Genomic DNA, 23,217 nt, shown 5'->3' on the forward strand with positions numbered 1-23,217 from the left:
ACAACAAATCCTGGGTTTTAAAACTCCACATCAAGCGCTTCACTCCATATCTATCTCCAGAAGTAAATTCTCTAAGCTTTTGGGTTGCTCAACATCAATCCATGAGATCTCATAAAGAACACTTCCTCAAAAGAGCTAAAGTTGCAGTTCTAATCTGTAGTCTGAAAAGACTCTAAATTTGTTTAGAAACCCAATAGACTTTGGATCTGAGGAATAAGCTTTAGTTATAATAGCAATGCTGCCCCGAACAGTTTTCCACAAACCTCCTTGACTTTCATGTGGAAAGAAAAAGGTTGATGACATTGCCTTATAAGTATATCTACCTTTTCTTAAACTTACCAATATGCTCATTAATGGATTCCAGGGATCCATGGGAGCGGTCTGACTCACTCAGCGATTTCCAATTCTTCACTCCATCAGGCCTATGGCGTAAAGAAACAAACAAGTCTAGTGATGGTTACATCACATTCAATGTTAATTTTTAATTCTTGGTTTGCTACATGATAATGTGTGATAAGGAGAACATTATGGAAAAAAGACAGAAATTGAGGTGTTGACGGGGAAGGTAGGAGATGAGAACAAGACCTGTAGTGTGCAGTGGCTTAGATGCTAGGGAGGAGAAAGTTACATGTTAGCAACACTGATTTTGCAACCTGGGTCATGTTTATGTTTTGCATAAATCACTCATCTTTATAAGGCCCTTCTTTTTTGCAATTTCAAGAACTAATAACCGTAGCTGGATGGAACTCACATACATCTAGAACCTAAATCAAGCAGCAAAACCTATGCGAGGATTAACATTCCATTGCAGCAAAAATGCTATAAATTCTCAAACTTTACATACAGTATCAAATATTAGCGAAATTTTAAATGCAGTGCCTAATTAGTTTTATCTTGACAATATGCCTTACAGTGTCAAATAAGTGCTGTGCATAATAATCAAACTGCAATGGACTTAATAAAATGATACCATATAAAATGGTCAACAAACTTTAGGAAAAATCATAATCATGGTTCCCTAATAACAATTCCATAGTTAAGTTGACTACAAGGGCCACAGAGTGCATGTGACACCTATGTAACATCCAAGATGGAGGCACCAGAGAGCTACAAAACGTGATTGCCACCTGAGTGGTGAGTTCCAGAACATCATCTGTAAAAATCTTGCAGGTTTATCACCCATCCAGTCTTGTTCAACATATTCCTGTTGCTGGGGAGACTTATAGTAGTGAATCTTGCTATTGAGAGACAACCCAGTCTCAGCATCCCCGGGAAGATGCACCCTTGCACTGGCGTGGCACAGTAGGCCTAACTCGGGACTATAGCCGCTAAATTATCAGTCACAGCAGGTGGGTCCCAACTGCACGGAATGAGAGCTGCCCCTGCAGGGAAGGCTTTGTTGGGGAGTTGTGGTCTTTTGGGTCCCAGGCAGCTGTCAGGTAAGCAACTGGGTCTTGAGCACTGGCATGGTGAGACCTTACATATTCGTGTACTGGGCCGACCCACACTACACATGGTTGTGGCCAGGGACTGACCAAATATACAGCATTTCTGACCGACTCTCATTCATATTGATAAAAAAGTAAACTGTAGTGGAAATCACGATCTGGGGCCACAGAGGACCATGCAGACAGACAGCATCTTACTCACAGAACTCTGAAAACAAAATTAAGTCCCTCTGGACTGTTGTTTCTAATTGCAGCTGGCTTGCTAATGTATAGGGGTGAACACCATCCTGCGACACCTATACTGAATTATTAAGCAGTAGGGGTGAGGGGCGGGGCTGCATTGATAAACTGAATCAAAATGGTTTAGACGCAATTGCGTATATCTGAACTTTGGATCTATGTCGGATAATTAACTATAATTCCAATAAGCTCCATTTCAGTTAATTGAAGTGTACTGTCCCTACAGGAGTACGTACCTTAACCCAATTGTATAGCCATACCTGCTAACATTTGAGTCTGAGATATCTACATAATGGGAGTGTTGGATTTACAAATACATGCACCCAAAGGGCACCTTAGAGGTGCCACCTGAAACCCTACCAGCCTCTGGTGTGCTCACTGACTGGTTTCTGCCAGCCCACCACCTCAGACAACGTTCTGGCCCCCTAGGGTCAGAGCACTATGCTCTCAGGAGGCCCATAACAAAAGCCTGTCCAGGAAGAGGTTGTAACATCTCCTCCCACAGGATTACCTGCTGATTAGCCTTTCTAAGGCAGCAAGCCTCAAAAGGGTGCCACCTTTGAAACGCAAATCTAGCTCCCATCACAGGTGAGGAAGCCACCCCCCTGTCCAGAGCCCATATAGCACTTGGACAGGTAGAAAAATTACTTATCGGTAGGGGTGCCACCTCAAGGCTAGTACCGCCCATAAGGTGGGCTACTGAGAGGTGCACACAATTTTTCAGAGGTGGCCATCTTTGAGATGGCATACCTAGGAATTCTGGGACAGGGTTATGCCCACTTCCCACAGGAAGTGGTCGTATAGGGGGCGGAGTGACCCCAAGGCCCCTAAACTCAGTATTTAGGGGAGCCTTGGGCAGCAGAGAATCAGATCCTGATGATCTAAGAAAACCCAGGACACAGAAGAGCTGCAAAAGCAGAAGAGGAGAAAAGTAGCAGCTGAACTGTTACCAATCCAGTCGTCCTGTCTGCATCCCTTGTTGAAATCTGCATCAAAGTCGACTTGCCCTACAGCTGTGACTCCAGAAATCTCAGAGGACTGCTGTTGAAATGTGAATCTGGCTTCCCTCACAATAGAGGAAGCCACCACCCCCCAGTACAAAGCCCATTTGGCACCTGGACATGTGGGAAAATTAGCTAGTCAAGTAGGCGTACCACCCCCTAAGGTAGGCTACTGCGAGGTGGACTTGATTTGTCACAGGCAGCCATCTTTGAGATGGCATACCTAGGAATTCTGGGACAGGGTTATGCCCACTTCCCAGAAGGAAGTGAACTTATAGGGAGCACAGTGACCCCCAAGGGTCAGTAGCCCATTGGCTACTACCCTACACACCCCTAACGCCCCTAAATTCAGTATTTAGGGGAGCTCCTGTCACTGGAAGCAGATCCTGATGACCTAATAAGACCAAGGACACAGAAGAGCCGCAAAAGCAGAAGAGGAGAAAAGTAGCAGCTGAACTGGTACCAACCCAGTCGTCCTGTCTGCATCCCTTGTTGAAATCTGCATCAAAGTCGACTTGCCCTGCAGCTGTGACTCAGGAAATCTCAGAGGACTGCCTGTTTTTGAAAAAGACTCAAGGACTCCAGTGACAAGCAGACCTGTTCTCCAACAAGCCCCAAAAGAAGGGACTCTGAAGCTGCTGGAACCACCAAAACCCAACACCTGAAGTGGCTTCTGAACCCACTGTCTCCAACCGAAGCTGAAGTGGGCCACCAGTGCCAACACGTTTCCCCAACACTCCAGAGCCTGAGTCCATCGTGGTTTCACCCTCCTGGATTCCCTGACAACGTCTGCAGCCTCTGCATGCAGACCCCCTCTACGGAGACCGATCACGTCAGAAAAATCCGACACTTAGGGACATCTCTGCACCTGTCGCCCCTGAGCCGTGAAGAAGAGGAGCAAAGGTGGCTACCTGGGCCCAAGCATTGTGAGGCATGAGTCCCGCTGTTGGTTCAGCCCGACTTACGTCCTGGCCAGAGCCTGCCACCTCTTTTTGCAGTGACTGATCTATATAGGAAGGCATTGGGCACCATAAGCTGTTTTGCATTCTACACAGGGCCGTTCCCATGCCACTGCGGGCATTCTGTGGGTGCTGCCTTGGACCTTGCCCACTACTCACCTTAACTCCTGGAGACTTGTCCTGTAAATCTCTGTACTCTACCTGTTTGCTGAACTTGTTTTTTCTCCCATAGGATAACTTTGCAGAAATCAGAAACTGCAGTGTCAACTTTGAAAGTGAAAAGAACTCCTATTTAAAAATATACTTACCTGAACGATTATTCTTTGATGTCTAAACATTGATAAAGATACTTGCTATTTTTATAAATTGATGTGGATCTCCTTCGTGAGTTGTGTGTCTTATTTATTGACTATTGTTTGTCTTTGTGGATGTCTTGCACTCTTCTGTGCTAAGCCTAACGCTGCTTGACCACACGCCCCTAAAATAGAGCACTTTGGGAATGCATTGCAATCCCTGTCCACTCACTGGGCAATGCCTTGACCCTTTTACACAGTATTCACACATCACAAAAAGTGCTAGCTTCCTACAATAACCAAGAAGGGGGGCTATGATCAGAGAGAAGGTAGTTCCCCCTACCAGTGTTGGGAAGGAAAGAGGGGGAAGAGGCAACCATAACAAAATATTGTGGGTGAGGGCTATGAGAAAAAAGAGTGTGGCCCAGAGAGGAGACAGTTCCCCCACCAGTAGTGTCACACAAGGAGGCTGCAAGATTTTAGAAGCACAGCCTGGTCCTGAAAAGCTGTAATGTACTCAAAATTACAGAATTTGCTAATTGGATATCAAAAGGTCTACATCCCACATTTTATGACCCTCATGGTTTTTCTCTCTCTCCAACATCGAGATGATTGGATGTTTGAGTGTCAGAATCCACAAGGGGTTCTTGTGAATACGAAAAGTTGCTTGGGCCGAAACAAGAGCCAGCGATTGCACACTTTTGTACAGATGACAACAGTTGTTTTGCACCCTTCAGCTTCCAAGATTAGGAGCATTTACTGTTGGTAACCACCACCAGCATGGCCAGAACAAATTCCTTACCTAGGCCCCACCCTGCACAAAACCCCTCCTTATTGGGTCAGTGTTACTTCTCTACTTCTTTGTAGTGCAAGAGGTGAATAGAAATAACTGGATTGCCCTAAACAAGTACTTTACCATTCTCTCTCACTGCATAAATGACTCTATCCTTTAAGGTTTCATTCCACAAACCAGCATGTTGCTTACCTTCGGTAACACCTTTTCTAGTACAGACTAACTGCAGATTCCTCACTTTGTGAATTTCCCAAGGCTGGATAAGGAAACTGTCAAAGCAATTACCTCGCAAATTGACTTGTGGCATAGTACGGCTCTGCTTTGGGTCTGCTTCGCCCTGAACATCACATTGGGCCACTGTAATTGCACCACCTACACGCACTGACATCAGTTCCTTTCTTCTTGCTCTAGATGATGATGATCCTGAGCTACTCGAATCCTGTCACTCCAGCCAGAGTTTTCTCTAGTGTGCTGAAAATGTCACTCCCTAAAACTTGAGGGACTAAACCAAACACAAAGGCATAATGTCTGTACTGTGCAAAGGTGAAAAAGAAGACTTACTTTAAAAGAAGACCTACTTTCAATTAGTCTCCTGTCACTCCAGCTATAGATTTCGCTAGTGTGCTGAAAATGTCACTCCCTAATACTAGTGGGTTTTAAACCATGTTGTGACTCACTGACAGATGTCAGTGATTGATGCCTACAACGTCTGGTATAGGCTTGAAACATGACTGCATCATGTCTGTACTGAGCAAATATGAAAAAGTAGGGCAATTTAAATAAGTCTCTGATGGACCTAGGCCATGCTCCTTGCAGCATTCACATCTGCCTGAATTATCTTGATATTTGGTGGAATGCCCTTCACTGTTCCCGACAATCGTGTCTCTTTTCTTGATCAACATCACAGTCTCCTGAAGAGTACTGAATCTTATGTTCAGCTGGAAGGTGTTTGCGTTTTTATTTATTATTTGCAGCAGTACCCACTTCTCCGAATAAAAGGGTAAATAATTGCCCATCAGCTCATAGAAGGAAACTGCTTGTGGATTACCTCTACCTCTCTTCTTTCCTGTCCCTGAGGGGCAGGTGGTGGCAGGCCCTCCCTATTAAAAACCCTTCACTCCCTCCAGGGATCACTTTGGGGATCTATTCCTCTCCAGCTGATGCCTCCACCTTAGTCCCCTAAAATCTCTGCTTGTTGTTTAATTTGACATCAGGAAAGCGACAGACCTATCACTCTCACCAGACTCCAGGACTCTCAAGAGTTTTTCTCTGTGTAGGCGCTACTCTAACATAGCTCCTGTAACTTGCAATGTTCAGCTGGTACTCCAGGCACCAACCACCTGCCACGCCTAAGTTGAACAGCATTTCAGGTCAGTGCAGTTGAACAAATTACGGTAACAAATTATCTGGTAGAGACTCTAGCTGCAGATTCCTGGCCTTAGAATTCCCTGGCGTCAGCTTCGAATCTGGAATTTTTCTGCTAAGCAGTAACCTACACGTGCCGTAGGGTGGCAACGTTCGCATCTGCGTGCGTCATCTGACTCCGCATGGCGTTGTCAGTGTCATTGGAGTGTTCCACGACGTCACGCTCTTCTATGTAGGCACCACCCTTGCGTGCGTATGTCAGTTCTTTTCCACAACTTCCCACGCCAGAAACGCAGTCATGGAAGAACCAACTTTTAGCTCTTTTTTTATTTCCTTTTTTTTCTGATTGTCTGAACAAAAAGTCATGCCCTGGAAAAAGGGTAAAAATCCGCAGAGCGGGGAGGTGGTGTAAGGAATCTGCAGCTAGATAAAGTCTCTACCAGATAATTCGTTAACAAAGGTAAGTAACTTGTTCATCTGATAGAGACTTCTAGCTGCAGATTCCTTACCTTAGGATAGATACCCAAGCTATAACTCCTGGTGGTGGGTTGCGAAGATATACTTCACACAAGGAAGTCCTGCAGGACCGAGCGAGCAAAATATCCCTCTATTCTAACCTGGCTATCCAGGCAGTAGTGTCTTGCAAACGTGTGCAAGGAAGCCCACGTTGCTGCCTGGCAGATATCGAGCACCGGCATGCCTCGAGCTAATGCCGTGGTAGCAGCTTTCCCTCTGGTAGAGTGAGCTCTCAAGCCCTCAGGAGGCTGCTTCTTAGCCAAAGCGTAGCAAATTTTAATACAGAGAATGAAAGAGCGCGAAATGGTTTGTTTCTGGACTGCCTGTCCTTTCTTTGCACCAACGTACCCCACAAAAAGTTAGTCGTCCACCCGGAACTCTTTTGTGCGGTAAAGGTAGATCGATAACACTTTTTTTGGGTCCAGCCGATGGAGACGCTCCTCTTCTTGAAAGGGATGCGGTGGAGCAAAGAAGGTGGGCAGGGTGATATTTTGACCAAGGTGGAAAGGGGTCACCTCCTTGAGGAGGAGAGAGGCACGGGTTCGGAGGACTACCTTATCAGGATATATCGTGAGATATGGTGGTTTCGATGATAAATCCTGTATCTCACTCACTCTCCTGGCAGATGTGATCGCCACTAACAAGGTTGTTTTGATGGTGAGCAGACTGAGAGGACAGTTGGGTAAAGGCTTAAAAGGCGCACACATTAGAAAAGCGAGCACTAAATTAAGGTCCCACTGGGGTATAACAAAAGGTGTAGGTGGAAACATATGTACAAGCCCTTTTAAGAATCTCTGTACAATAGGAGACTCAAACAAAGACTGTTGATCAGGCAAATGAGGAAAAGCTGATAAGACAGAAAGACAGCCCTTAAGAGTCCCTAAGGAGGAACCCTGTGGGGCGAGTGACAGAATGAACAGAAGGATATTAGAAAGAGAAGAAGAAAGAGGATCAATAGACCTCTCTGTACAATATGATACAAAACGTTTCCAACGACAGGCGTAAATTGACTTAGTGGAGGACGCCTGGCTGCCAGAATGACTTCACAGACCTCGGAAGGGAGGTCATAAACAATCAACAGTTGCAGGTCAATCTCCACGCATGAAGCCGCAGAGTTGACAGGTTCAGGTGGCGAACCTCCTCCTGCTGCTGGGACAGAAGATCCTCCCGAAGAGGCAACCTGATTGGAGGACTGATGCTCATTTTGAGAAGCTCTGAGTACCAGACTCTTCGTGCTCAATCTGGAGCCACTAGGATTACTTGGGCCTGGTAGTTCCTGATTTTCTTGAGAACTCTTCGAAACTCCAACGCGCAGTACTGCTGACATTGTGCATTCTCTTCTGAGGCGAACAGATCTAACCAAGGCTCTCCGCACTGCTGAAAGAGTCCTTGTGCCACCTCCGAATGGAAACACCATTTGTGATGCGCTAAGCATCGCTGGCTGAGTTCGTCCGCCCTGGCGTTCTGAGATTCGGCCAGGTGTTGAACCACCTGGGGTATGCCCTGGTGTTCCAGCCATGTCCAGAGACATAGAGCCTCTCTTGACAAAGAGTCCACGACTCCACACCGCCCTGCTTGTTGCAGTACCACATCGCGGTAGTGTTGTCCGTGAACACCTGCACTATCTTCCCTTTCACAACAGGACGAAATGCCTTTAATGCTAGTCGGATCGCCCGAAGTTCCAATAAGTTGATATGCAGCCCGGATTTCGCCAGAGACCCCTGATCTCCACCTCTCCCAGATGGCCGCCTCATCCCTGAAGTGACACATCTGTCACTATTGTGAGATCTGGTTGGGGAAGGGAGAGTTGAGTGCCTTTGACCCAATCGCAGTCCACTAACCACCACTGCAGATCCTTTGCAGTTCCCTCTGAGATTTTAACCACATCAGTAAGATTTCCCTGATGCTGTGCCCACTGGAACTTCAGGTCCCACTGCAGAGCCCTCATATGCCATCTGGCATGCTTGACCAATAGGATGCAGGAAGCCATGAGTCCCAACATCCTCAGAGTCTGCCTCACCGAAATCCAAGATAGTGGCCGAAACATCGGTATCATAATCTGAATATCCTGGACTTGCTGCTCGGGAGGATAGGGCCGATACTGCATTGTGTCCAGAAAAGCTCCAATGAAAGTGAGCTTCTGAGAGGGAGTCAAGTTTGACTTTGGCACGTTTATGGTGAACCCCGGCGAGTGCAAGCAGTTTGCCATCATCTGGAGGTGGGTGACAAGAGCCTGGGGCGTTGGAGCCTTCAACAGCCAATCGTCTAGGTAGGGGAAGACTGAAATCCCTAACCTGCGCAGATGAGCTGCCACCACCGACATCATTTTCTTGAACACCCGAGGGACACTGGTGAGACCGAAAAGGAGCATGGTAAACAAAGTGCTTGTGGCCCACCCTGAACCGCAAGTAACGCCTGTGGGTGGGCAGGATGGGGATGTGAAAATACGCATCCTGCAAGTCCAATGGTACCATCCAGTCTTCTTGGTCTAGGGCAGACAAGACTAGGGCAAGAGTGAGCATCTTGAAATTCTCCTTTTGGAGGAAGAGATTGACGTCCCTTAAATCCAAGATAGGGTGAAGGCCCTTGTTCTTTTTGGGAATCAGAAAGTAGCGGGAATAACAACCACTGCCTACTTCTGACATTGGGACCCTTTCTATGGCTCCCTTGGCCAAGAGAGCCGTAACTTTCTCGTGGAGTAAAACAAATGAATCCCCCATCAGCCGTTCTTTTACCAGAGGGATAGACTGGAAGGGGAGGGAATAACCCTTCCGTATGATTTGCAAGACCCATTTGTCCGATGTGATGGATTGCCGGTGAGGGAGATGAAACTGAACCTCCCTCCAACTGGACGGACATGGTTTTGCAGAACCACACTAGGAGAGCTTTGGTGCTGCGGAAGAAGGGTGGGTGTGGTGGCCAACATCTGGCTAGACACTCTGGGTCTGACGGTACCACGACCTCATACTCGCACAGGATGCTGGGAAGCAGAGATCGGTGGCTAACTTGTGGCTGGCGTGGTACCCCGCCCCTTACGAAGCCTTGAAGGGGACGAAAGACAGACTGCTGATGAGTCGGCGCTGAAAGGCCCATGGATCTGGCCGTAACTTGAGGATCCTTGGAACTCTCAAGCGCAGAGTCTGCCTTCTCACCAAAAGGCGAGAGCCATCAAAGGGCCTGTCCATCAAACTCGACTGGACATCCCCTGAAAACCCAGTAGACGGAGGGCTACTGTTGAAGAAATCGCCCTGCCCAACGAGTTGGTTGTGTCCAAGGCACACTTGATAGTAAACTTGTCTGCATCTCTCCCATCCCTCACAGTTTGGGGAGAGTGTCCTGTATGCCCTCTGAGACCTGAGGCAGCACCTGTGCCACCGTACCCCATAAAGTATGGGAAAACCGGCCCAATAGGCAAGAGGTGTTTACTGACCTCAAAGCCAGGCTGGTCGAAGAAAATAACTTCTTTCCAAGTTGGTCCAGCCTCTTGGATTCCCTATCTGGAGGGGCGGAAGGGAAGGCACCACGGGAAGTGGAGGCTTGGACCACCAATCTCTCCAGGGTGGGGTGTTGGGTGAGGAAACTAGGTTCATTTGGAGCAGGGCTATGATGGCGGCCAATTGTCCTATTCACAGGAGCCTCTGTGCTAGGTTTGGACCATGTACCCAGAAGGGCATCTGTAAGGGCCTCATTGAAGGGTAACATTGACTCAGATGTACAAACCCTCAGCTGAAGCACCTCCGTCAGGAGATTAGTCCTGACTGGCACCATAGGCAAATCTAGGTCCAAGACCTCAGCTGCCCTACGCACCACCATGGCATAAGATGCACCCTCCTCCGTAGCCACAATGGGAGGAGAGAGCATACCAGCATCTGGAGAAGTATCCAGTCCACTGGCTTCCCTTAGATCCTCATACCAGTCCTGTTCTTGCTCCAATCCATACTCACAAGGGTCCTCAGACCCCTCTGAGTCCTCTCCTGTGCCTGGCTGTTCTGAATAAGCCTCAGGCACTGATCTATGCCTACACAGTGCTGTCAAAGTGGGAATCTGCGTCGTACAATGTTTTTCCGGCTCATTCGGAATGAGGATGGGGCTACCACCACCAGTGGGCTCCGGTGGTGGAGAAAGCGTCGATGTAGGGCCTGGCGCCAGAGGAGGTCGACTGTGAGAGACCGGCACCGCTCCGGATCCGCTATCGGATCCTGGGGTCCCAAACGGTGCAGAGGCTGGGCCCCTGCTGACCCCACAGGGCCCGAAGACCCACCCGAGGGTGCAACCCACTCAAAAACAAGGCGCACAGCCTTGTAAAATTTTTTCATTTGACCGGAAAAGAGGGAAGACGCGGAGTCGGCCCTAGCGATGGCTCTGCGGAACCGTGCTCGGAACAATGACGTTCCCTGGACGCCTCTTCGGCTGCTTGGACTTCTTCTTCTTCTTACTGTGCCTCTTACCTGAATGCCCTGAAGACCTCGAATGCGAGGAAGATAACTTGGGGCTCCTGGAGCGGTGCCGCGACCTCCTTTTTAGAGTGGGACTGTGACCTCCTCAGAGACGCGCTAACCGAAGACGGCTGCCGGGCCTCTAGAAGCTTGAGAGATCTCTCTCTCAAGGCCTTCGGAGACATGGCCTGACAGTCGGAACACTACTTCGAATCGTGGTCCTTTTCTAGACAATAAAGTCACACCTTGTGAGGATCCGTAACCGACATGGTGCGATGTCATGCACCACATGGTTTGAATCCCATCTTCCTCAAAGACATCGTTCAGACAATCAAAAAAACTTCGACAAAACCGCCGAAAAAAAGGGTAGCTCTTTCCGGATCTGCGCTTAACCGGCACAGAAGGAAAAGAACTGAGGTACACATGTTGGTGTGGTGCCTATATAGAAGACCGTGACGCCACAGGTGACTCCAATGATGACTCCAATGACGCTGACGACGTCACACGGGGTCAGATGACGAACGTGGATCTGAACGACGCCACCCGATGGGGGCGCAGGAAAATTCCACATTCAAAGCTGACGCCAGGGAGCTCTAAGGTAAGGAATCTGCAGCTAGAAGTCTTTATCAGATAGGCCAGCAGTAGCTTCTCCCGGTGCTTCCTCTGCCCCTTAGGACATTTAGACAGCCAGTGGTCTGATACAAGTAGTTTTTATGGTCCCCAAATCACCTCAGGAGTTCATCATGGTACTGGTCTACCAGAGTCCCTTGTGCTGCCCAAGCACCATCTTGGTCACACCACAGTCACAGCTATCATTTCTTTTTTTTATTTTGTGTAAACTAAAAATGTTTGGTTGATCCTGACATACATAGGAGTTAGGGCTGGTAGATGGTAACTATTGGAAATTCAGAGTGCTCTGTGTTTGATAATGCTGTCAATTTGGAGACTCAGGATGAAAAATGCTGGAATATGGTTAACTCTGGAAGATATGGGGAAATTACTATGAAATCAAGTTTGACAATGAAAATCATATTGTAAAGATTGCACAGTAGAGAGTTAAAGCAAAAATTACCTGTGTAGTGGAGGAGCTTTGAGCCTGGGTTTCTCCGTCAAAGAAGATGGTGTTTTTATCTGAGGCTTCGCTGATGGGATAGCCTCCAGGTCTCGGCTTAACTCTGCTTCAGTCCTCTTGATGAACTCATCATATGTCTTAAAAGAAGATATACATACATTGTCTCTTTGATAAACTTTCATCACTTGTAGTAATACAAAATATCTAAAAGTAGCAATCATGTTTCCAGGAAAAATCAACAGGGGCACCATTCATCACTGGCTAGCACCAAAGTAATAAGTACATGTTTTCTGATTGATCAGTAATGACACAGTCGAACTAAAATCTTCACCTGGTCAACTCAAAAACTTGTCAATTCTGGGGTGAACAATACTGTGGGCTCTCTACTTATTCTGCAGCTAGCCAATCAATGAAGACAAGCTTCAGCATGCCTTCAGACTAGTCTGCTCCACAGGTGTACAATTTCTCAAACATGAGGCTCCAAAGCATACTGTCAAACAGATCTACACCACAGTTAAGCAAGATCTCACAAGACTTGTCAATAAAAAGACTATCTAATACAGGGGTGTCCAATGATACTCCAAAAGGACTTGAAATAAAACAGATTTTTAGGATATTGCACTACATAAAATTACATGGAATGTATTTAAATGTAACTTAGTTATATAGTTGGTAATGAATCCAGAAAATCTGGATTTCTAAACTTACGATTGTTGCCCTTGTTCCAGGTAGTTTTTTTATTATATATCTTATGAAGTCTAAACTTGGACTAGAGCTGTCTTCATTGTATGTTATGTCATCAAACTGATTACTAAGGCTGTTAAGAGATACTATGAGGTTTCTTAATGCTGGGCCATTTCAAAACATAATGAAACCAGAATTTGTTGGTCCATTGTGGGGTAAGCATTTGGTGTGGCTATCCCAAACTTTAAGAATCAAGGCAATATCACTGGCATTCATGACGCATTATCACTAGACAGCTGCAGGAGTGTACATGGTGCAATAGGATCAAGTATTGGCATGACTATTGTGCAGAATTAAGTAGCTGTCTTTAACCCAACTTTGCCCCAAACTGTACTACTGCCATTAGCAAGCCAGCCAAGACCACAAAATTAAGGCAGGCATAAGATAGGAGATGCACTTCGATAACATGAATGTATTAGTGGCATTTCAAAAGCACTATCTAACTGTGGAATTAGCAATTCTATGATGTACATATGGACCTTAACTCTCCACTATCCTAGTCCTACATTTCCTCATCTCTAGCTGTTTAAATAAGGCTGGCCTGCTACCCCTAACACCCTTATAGAATCCTTCTGGACCAACACCCTGTTGTCTCACCTCCAACTGTTTAATGAGGCTGGCTTCCTGAGCCTTAAGTCTCTCCTTTTGACGTTTTTTCTGCTCTTTTCTAAGTTGGTCCACAACAGATTTGCGCTTCCTCAGCTCATCTTTCAGGGCCCGGATCCGACTCTCAATGTCACTTTGGTCAGAAGTGGTTTCTGGAGTACAAGAAGAGATTGCATTAGAAGAAAAGGACTTTAAATTTGAGGACCACACGCAAAATAAAATTCAATTGGACGTGGGACAAAAATGTTTGCTGGTGAAGTGGCTATACCACGTGGTGTTATATGAGAGTTACAATTCAGTAGCAATGTAGAAACCTCAGACAATCCACCGGAAAGAAGCTCTAATAGGATGGTGGCGAATGGAGCCACACAGCAACAAAACAAGAAAGGTAAGGTTGAAGGTAGTACATTTTATAAGAAAGCCACAAAGACTGTCTGGAGAAGCTGTAGTTAGATATTTAGGCTGGACTCCCACCGTACTTTTCATGTGATAACGGTTTACGGTAAACACTGACTACGGTATAAGGAGTATTCCCAACTACTGTGACAAACTGGAGGGGACAGTATATAATGGAGAGGAGGGGTACAGTACACAATGGCATTGGGGAGAGTACTAACCTGACGGCGTCATGGATAAAGAATCCTCAGAGCAGCTGTAAAGCACCTTCTGTGGTTTGGTTCCAAGTTGCCCCTTTGTACTTTCTTTGCTTGAAAAAACCTTGAGGCTGGTACTGCTGCTGCGGCTTTTAAGAGGAGACTGTAAATTGAGAACACTACTTAGTAAAAAAGTAACACTCACAACCTACACTGTTTTAGGCTCCATCCACAATTACCATAATGAAGTTGCTCTATAATTCTTTTAGTTAATCAGCCTATCCAAAAATGGCGGTCACAGAACAGAGCACATGTACTCACAAACAAATGTAAAAGTCATGTTTCAATGACTACGTACCAAGGCAACTATTGTACATACAAAGTGTTCCATATATCTCTCCTTGTGTAAAGATTAAATATGTCTATATACGAACAATAGCACTGTCTGCATAGCATAATACCCCATACAATTTTGTTGCATCGTCTTTGCGCGCATAACTGCAGTAATTGTATACAGTAATTCCAGCCATATCAGAAATTCCTGCTGCCTCCAATCATCAAGCTGAATTTTGCATTATTTCTAATGGATGTTACAATCCATGGTCTGTTTTATATTATTTGATTGTTGCAAATTTTAGGAAGACATTTTGAGTCTAAATAATTAAATATTCAGCTTTTACATGCTTGAAAAGTGAACTACTCTCATGAAGACACACACAACCGTAAACCATCTTAGTGCATGAATCGTGCAAAGGGCTTTCCGCTAATAGACAAGATTGCTCCAAAGATTTACATTATTTAGTGCACACGAAGGTAAATACATGCACATATGCATAAACGCACACACAAACATTGCACAGACCTTTACCAAACCTGTCCTACAGTGAAGGCATCTCTATCATAATATAGTAACACCATGTGCTCTTATGAAATATCTTGCCTATAGCAATGTGCCTACATGCAGTAGTGTCTGAAAGACATACTGTGCAGGTATTTAAACAAAAGCACAGAAGACACAAATACTGGTGGTCCAAAAACTTCATGTGATAATGGATTTCAAACTTTTTTCATCTCACTGTAGAGCAGCTTCTTTCCTGCAGAGATCCCACAAACAAAATAAAAGGAACAAATTAGTTAATTAAACTGTAGCTCAAGTTTTCTATTGTTGATAAAATCTATAGTTCTATATGCTTGAATCATTCCCTTCGCCTGGCTCAGCATCTCCAGTGACTTTAAATAGCAGTGAACAGTGTTAAAATGGCCACAGTGTTTGTTTAGTAGCACATCCAACTAATTTGAAATAATGAAAACTTCAGCCAATGACGTGGAAATGCTGAGCTCACCTATTTTGTCTGAAGGCACCTCAGTTCATATTTTGTTGCACAGGGGTGCAGAGAACATACAGAAATAACCCTCAGACATGGGAGGAGGGGGGGTGCAAGTGAATATATGAAAGATACTAATGCCTGAGAACCGGAGCTAGAGGTAACTAATCTCTTCTCCACCACTAGATCTTTCACAAGGAAATACGAGTGGCTGAGAACAACAAGCTGTACCTAACATCTGAAGAACGCAGGAAGGCTACTTACTGCATTGAAAACAGGCTATGTAGAACTGCTAATTCGGCTGCTGCATTGATATCTGGGTATTAATGCCTGGTGAAGCTATGCTCACTTTTCCACGTGATAGCACAGCAAATGTCCTCTAAATTCACTCCAGCATAGAGTGCGTATAAAGTTGCTATTTTTCTGGTCGCATGCACCCTCACTCTGCCCTGAAGCAGACATTTTATCCTGGAGGACATCTGACTGGAGGAAAGACTCTATAGAGCTCTTTCATGAGTTGTGTATAATTCTCTTTGAGTACAAAGATGAGGAAGAGTCTTCTATCATCTGGTCTATGGAAATTGTGGTCAAGTGAACCCTGACCAATGTGCACTTGAGACTACCCTATGCTAGGCATGATACTGGGATTTTTTTGTTCCCCGGGGTCAAACAGGTCATTGGTTGGTTGGTCCCACTTTAAAAAAATGCATTCTGCTTGGTCCTGGTAGAGTTCCCACTCGTGGCAATCTGACAAGGCGTGAGTGAGTGTATCTGCCTAACTGATTTGGCATCCCTGAAAATGTTCTACTGCAATGTCGTTGATGATGGGCCAGTCCTGCAGCAAATATGCTTCTTTCAGTATAGAAAGGGACCTCATTTCTCCATGCTTCCTGGTGTAGTAGATCAAGGTTATGTTGCCAGTCCTGCTGAACACACATTGTTTTGCTAACCTCAGAAGAACATTAGGAGGCCTAGTCTGATGACCTGAAACTATAGGACGTTTGTGTGATGTTCCTTCTTGGCTTCTGACTAGGGGCCTCTCATGAACACCTCTTTCAAGCATGTCCTATAATTCCGGCAACACATCTGTTGCCATGATTATCCTGTTTCTTAAGGTTCAGAACGAAGGATCTACTTTGAGGCTTGAAAGGAACCTCGACCACAGAAAGGCATGTTTGACCCATCTGGTAGATTTCACTTTGTTAAACCATGAATCAGTTGTTTGTTTCCGATGGAGATCCAGCTCCTTCCGAAAAGGCCTAATCCAAAACTTGCAGAAAGTATTCAGACCGATGAAAGATGACAAGAGACCCAAGAGTGATTTGAATATACTGATGGGCACTGCTTGCTATGAGCAAAATTCTTTTTGAGTAGTCTCGAGTTTTCTCACTTTCTTTGGGGGTAAAGCCTTATCTAGTTGAGTATGCAGGATAGCCTCTAAGAATTGCAGTCTTGTCACAGGACAGATTTACGGTTTCTCAGTGTTCAAGGTCAGAACTATTTCTTGAAATAGGCTGTTGCAGGCGCCTGTGGAGGCACAAGACTCTTCCTCTGATGGAGCCCTTATGGACCAGTCGTCCAAGGACGCACTACTTGGTAAACCTGTCGATGGAAGAAAGCAGCTACCAGCACAAGGCACTTTGTAAAGATCTGGGGCACAGACTTCAGTTCAAAAGGAAGCACACTGTACTGATAATAATGGCCTGCCACAGTAAATTGCAGGTACTGTCAGTGATTTTGGATTCATCAGGATATGAAAGTATGTGTTCTGAAGATCCAGCAAAGTGAGGTACTCTCCCTCCAGAAGCATCAGGACTTACCATTCAGGAGGTTTGTTTCTTTAAGAAATTTGTTAGGTTTTCATAGATCTAGTATTAACCTCCACTGGCCTGATTTTTTCTTGACCAAAAAGAACCCGACATAGAATCCTTGTACTTTTGGTTCTTTATAACCTTATTTGTGGCACTTTTCAGCAGAAGGAGGAGAATCTCTTGCTGTAGCTCCTGCTTCTATTGGGAAGAGTTGTGGTTTCTATATAAACTCCAGAATGTGACCACAATGCACTATTTGGGGTACAGGTACCCAACAATCTGACACAGACAGGCAGAGCATGTTCTTAGAGTCCTCTGATGTACAGAGGAGGTTTCTCCCAATACCAGAGGCCAACAAAAGCCTATAGTCGAAGATAGGCTACAATTGAGGCTTTTTCTCAGCAAGGCTACAGGCATACCAAGGCTGCAGCAGAACATTGGCAAAAAAAGAAGGAAGGTACGCATCCCTGCTTGCTTCCCACCCTCTTATCCCCACACACATTCATTCCCTCTCTCTGCCCCTGCATATACCTCAGTGCCTCTGGTCAAGGGAGGTGTCTATGCTTTTGCAGAAAGACCAGACAAAGTGATCTTAAAGATGACTCATATTCACTAGCAGCCAGTTGAATGGTATTCGATGTCAACAAACGACAGAGAAATAAGTCCATCGAGAGGAACGCCTCACAACTACAATTTGCAAATACTGTAGTAGTTTAATCAACCTAACAGATTAATCAACAAACAGAATTACAGTAGTCCACATGGGTCAGAATAGTTGCCTACACCACCACTGTTTGTACAAGAAAAGACTGGAGACTAAAAGTTTTCATGAAAGCAAAACAGGTGGATGACAAATGGCTAACCTGACTATTTAACCAAAGTCAAAGTCAAGAAGCAACACCGGATCACGGATGACAGGGAGAGAGAATGGGGAAGGGCCAAATGGCAAAGGCCAAAACCCTCAGGGAGAAGCCATGGAGAATAAACAAAAAAGCAACAGATACTGGGTTTTGTCAAAGCTGAATTTCAATGAGCGGTCTTGCCAGTCACAGCAAGCATACATTCTTGAAATCCATTGGCAGAATTAACTAAACTGTCATCTAACAACATTAAAATCTGTGACGTTCATGTTGCTCAAACTTAAAACCAAATAAACAATTTCACTGAGTAAGCAGCCGAGCATACATACTAAAGAGGATAGGCTTAAGTGTAGGGAAATGCCTCCCATGGCATGGTTATCCCCTAACGTTTTGCGTTTTGTTGATGCCAGTTATGATTGAAAGTGTGCTGGGACCCTGTATTATGCCACCCTGGAGACCCCTCACTCAGCACATGCACACACTGCCTCACAGCTTCTGTGTGCTAGTGGGGAGAAAATGACTAGGTCGACATGGCACTCCCCTCAGGGTGCCATGCCCTAAACCCACTGCTTGTGGCATAGGTAAGTCACCCATCTAGCAGGCCTTACAGCCCTAAGGCAGGGTGCACTATACCACAGGTGATGACTGTAGGTGCATGAGAACTATGTCTACAGTGTCTCAGCCAAACCTTAGACATTGTAAGTGCAGGGTAGCCATAAAGAGTATATGGTCTGGGAGTCTCTCAATTACGAACTCCACAGTTCCATAATGGCTACACTGAAATCTGGGACGTTTGGTATCAAACTTCTCAGCACAATAAATGCACAATGATGCACGTGTGGGAATTATTGAAAAATGCACACAGAGGGCATCTGAGAGATGCCCCCTGTATACCAGTCCAATTCCAAAAGTTAGGCTGGCCAATTCCTGCCAGCCTGTCACAACCAGATGAGTGTCTGGCCACATGGGGTGAGTGCCTTAGTCACTCTGTGGCCAGGAACAAAGCCTGCACTGGGTGGAGGTGCTTCTCACCTCCCCCTGCAGGAACTGTAACACCTGGCGGTGAGCCTCAAAGGCTCATGTGTGTTGTTACAGTGCCCCAGGGCATCCCAGCTAGTGGAGATGCCCGCCCCTCCGGACACAGCCCCCACTTTTTGCTGCAAGTCAGGAGGAAATAATGAGAAAAACAAGGAATGAGTCATCCACCGGTCAGTACAGCCACTAAGGTGTCCTGAGCTGAGGTGACCCCTGCCTTAAGAAATCCTCCATCTTGGTTTTGGAGGATTCCCCCAATAGGAATGGGGATGTACCCCCTCCCCTCAGGAAGGAGTCACAAAGAGGGTGTAGCCACCCTCCAGGGCAGTAGCCATTGGCTACTGCCCCCCCAGACCTAAACACACCCCTAAATTCAGTATTTAGGGGCGACCCTGAACCCAGGAAATCAGATTCCTGCAACCAGAAGAAAGAAGGAGGACCACTGGAAAGCCCCGCAGAGACAACGGAGACGACAACTGACTTGGCCCCAGCCCTACCGGCCCCCACCAAGTGCTCTACAAAACCCCCCTGATCTGCTCCCTGAGGACACAGGTACTTACCTGCTAGCAGACTGGAACCGGAGCACCCCTGTTTTCCAAAGGCACCTATGTGTTTTGGGCCCTCCTTTGACCTCTGCACCTAACCGGCCCTGAGTTGCTCATGCTGTGGCTTTGGGGTTGCCTTGAACCCCCAATGGTGGGCTGCATATTCAGAGGAGACTGACTGTGTAAGTGCTTTACTTACCTGAGAAACTAACGTTTTCTTACCTCCCCCAGGAACTGTTGATTTTTGCACTGTGTCCACTTTTAAAATAGCTATTTGCCATTTTAACCAAAACTGTGTGTACAGCTGTTTTAAATCAAGTTCTATACTTGCCTGAGTGAAGTACCTTGCATTTTATGTACGTACCTCAAATTTGAATCTTATGGTTCTAAAAATAAATTAAGAAAATATATTTTTCTATATGAAAACCTACTGGCCTGGAGTTAAGTCATTGAGTGTGTGTTCCTCATTTATTTTATTGCCTGTGTGTGTACAACAAATGCTTGACACTACCCTCTGATAAGCCTATTGCTCGACCACACTACCACAAAATAGAGCATTAGTATTATCTAATTTTGCCACTATCAACCTCTAAGGGGAACCCTTGGACTCTGTGCACACTATCTCTCACTTTGAGATAGTATACAGAGCCAATTTCCTACATTAATGAAGACAAATTAGGGTTGTGTCTTGAAGTTGAAGTGATCCGAAAGAAGATAAACAGCCTGAGTTCTAGAAAACCAAGTTACTTACCTTTGGTAACACTCTTTCAGGTGGTTATTCAATCTACCACAGATTCCTCACCTTGTAGATATTTTAAAGGCGTCAACATGGATCTGGAAACTTTAAAGTAGTGTGTGGCTCCACATCAACGCCATTCTGCTCCATAAATGACAAGCAGCGCTACATGTAAGCGTCACCAAGGTGTGCTGACGTCAGTTGCTTTGTAAGGCTGTCCGCGCGCTCCAATGAAGAGCTATTTGACAGACTGGCATTAACAGTTTGCAGATATCCAGATTGGGACCTTTCTAGGTGGAAAATAATTCGTTCACAGAATAGGGAAGTGAGTGGGACAGTGAGGAATCTGCAATTAGAGTATCCACCAGAAAGAGCATTACTGAAGGTAAGTAACTTGTTTGTTTGATGGATATTTCTAACCACAAAATGGGTACTCTGTCAATAGATATCATAGCAGTACTTCCCACCCTTGTGGGTCTGCAAACTGGTTCAAAACAGAAAGTCTTGCAGGACCTAGCAAGCAAAACATCCCTCACAGTAGACCGCACTGTAACGGCAGAAGTACTTCACAAATTTATGTACACACTCCCTTGCGGCTGCCTGACAAATGTCCATGACTGGTACTCCACATGCTCCCGTAGTTGTGTCAGCCATAGCTGTGGTGGAATGAGCTTGTAAGCCTTCTGAAGGCTGCATCTTCATCAATGCACAGCAGATCTGTAGGAAAGTGCCTCTTTTTGAAATGGTTATCCTCCACTTTTTGCCTGGTATCTGATGTGACTTTGACTGAAAGTGCACTGGGTTCCCCTGTGCCTGATCTCTTTCCCTAAACTGTACAATTGTTTCCCCAGTTGGCAAATCCATTAGCTCCCTCTGTAACTCCCTAGTAAATGGTACCCCTGGTACCTAAGGCCTGAGTTGATAAAGAGGGTCCCTAATGGCTTCAGCACCAATTGTACCACCCTAAGGGACCCCCCCCCCCCCCACCAAGCACGATAGGCTGCCATAGCAGGCTGCATGCCATGGTGCAGGAAAAAAACTGAAAACACGACATGGAACACAACCTGTGTGCCATGTCCCCTAACACTGCATGCAATATATGTAAGTCACCCCTCTAGCAGGCCTTACAGCCCTAAGGCAGGGTGCATTATATTACATGTGAGGGCATGTCTGAACGACAAGACATGGCCCTGCTATGTCTTTGTCAATTCTCTGCCACAATAAGTGGCCAGGGAAGCCATTTTAAATGCATGTGCTGGACACTTGTCAATACGAGTTCCCCAGCTACATGATGGCTTCACTGAAGAGAGGGATGTTTGGTATCAAACATCTCGTATTGGTGAACCCACACTGATGCCAGTGTTGGACTTACCAATACATGCACCAAGAGAGCACCTTAGAAGTTCACCCGGAACCCCTGCCAGCCTCTGGTGTGCTTTCTGACTGGTTTCTGCCAGCCTGCCAACCAAGACACGGTTCTGGCACCCTAGGATGAGAGCATTCAACTCTCAGGAGGCCCAGAACAAAGGTCTGCCTGGAAACAGGGTGCAACACCCCCTCCCACAAGATAACCAGCTGATTAGCCTTCCTAAGGCCGCCAGCCTCAAAGGGCTGCCAACATTGAAATTCAAATCTGGCTGCCCTCACAGGAGAGAAAGCCACCCCTCCTCCCCCTGTCCAGAGCACACTTGGACAGGCGGGAAAACGAGCTAGTCAGATAGCCGTGCCACCTCCAGGCTAGTACCACCCCTAAGGTGGGCTACTGCAAGGTGGACACAACATTTCAGAAGTAGCCATCTTTGTGATGGCATACCTAGGAATTCTGGGGCTGGGTTATGCCCACTTCCCATAGGAAGTGGTCATAGAGGTGGCATAACGACCCCAAGGGACAGCAGCCCATTGACTACTAACCTACACACCCCTAACAGCCCTAGATTCAGTATTTAGGGGAGCACCTAGCACCAGAGAAGCAGACCCTGGCAACCTAAGAAGACCAAGGACACTGAAGAGCTTCAAAAGCATAGGAGGAGGAAAGAAGCAGTTGACCTGGTACCAACCCTGTTGGCCTGTTTGCATCCCTCCCCGAAATCTGCGCCAAAGTTGACTCATCTTGCAGCTGTGACTGCAGAAAACTGGGAGGACTGCCTACCTTAAAAAAAGACTCAAGACCTCCCATGAACAATGGACCCGTTTTTTTAGCAAATTCCAAGAGGGGATTCTGAAGCCTCCAGAAATGCCAAAACCTGACACCTGAAGTCACCAGTGCACCCGCCGTCTCTGACCCGAGTTGAAGTAGACCACCAGTGCCAACAAGGTTCCCCAGTGCTCCAGAGTCCAAGTCCATCATAGTATCACCTCTCTTGGACTCCCCAACAACGACTGCAGCCGCTGCACGCAGACCCCCTCTACCGCCTCTGCTAAGAACACCTCTGCACCAGTCACCAAAGCTACCTACCTGTGCTGTAGCATCGTGAGGCCTGAGTCCCGTAATTGGTTCAGCCCGACTGACCTCCTGGCCAGAACCTATAGCCTCTTTTTGCAGTGACTAATCTCCATTTGATCACATTGGGCACCCGATGCTGCTTTGCACTCTACACCCAGCCACCCCTGTACTGCTGAGAGTGTACTGCTGGTGCTATTTTGGACCTTGCCCACTGCTCACCTTAATTCCTGGGGATTGGTCTTGTAAGTCGCTATACTCAATCTGTTTTGAGAACTTGTTTTTTCTCCCATGGAATAATATTGCAGAACTCAGATACTGCACTCTGTCCACTTTTGAAAGTGAAAAGAATTTCTATTTAAAAACAGTCTTACCTGAACGATTTTTCTCTGATGCCTA

At 46.1% G+C, this 23,217-nt stretch overlaps 1 protein-coding gene across 1 annotated transcript in view; it reads right to left on the reverse strand.

The window, feature by feature from the left end:
* CEP350 (centrosomal protein 350) overlaps window positions 1-23,217 on the reverse strand; it is an 821,600-nt gene that overhangs the window by 79,709 nt on the left and 718,674 nt on the right. Inside the window, exons 30-33 of the mRNA XM_069232082.1 lie at window positions 14,091-14,229; window positions 13,465-13,625; window positions 12,124-12,260; window positions 340-422 (exon numbers count right to left, since the gene is read on the reverse strand). Of these exons, the coding sequence (XP_069088183.1) occupies window positions 340-422; window positions 12,124-12,260; window positions 13,465-13,625; window positions 14,091-14,229 (520 nt within the window). The remainder of the gene's footprint in view (window positions 1-339; window positions 423-12,123; window positions 12,261-13,464; window positions 13,626-14,090; window positions 14,230-23,217) is intronic.

Source organism: Pleurodeles waltl, chromosome 4_2 (genome assembly GCF_031143425.1).
Source record: "Pleurodeles waltl isolate 20211129_DDA chromosome 4_2, aPleWal1.hap1.20221129, whole genome shotgun sequence".
Lineage (NCBI taxonomy): Eukaryota > Metazoa > Chordata > Amphibia > Caudata > Salamandridae > Pleurodeles > Pleurodeles waltl.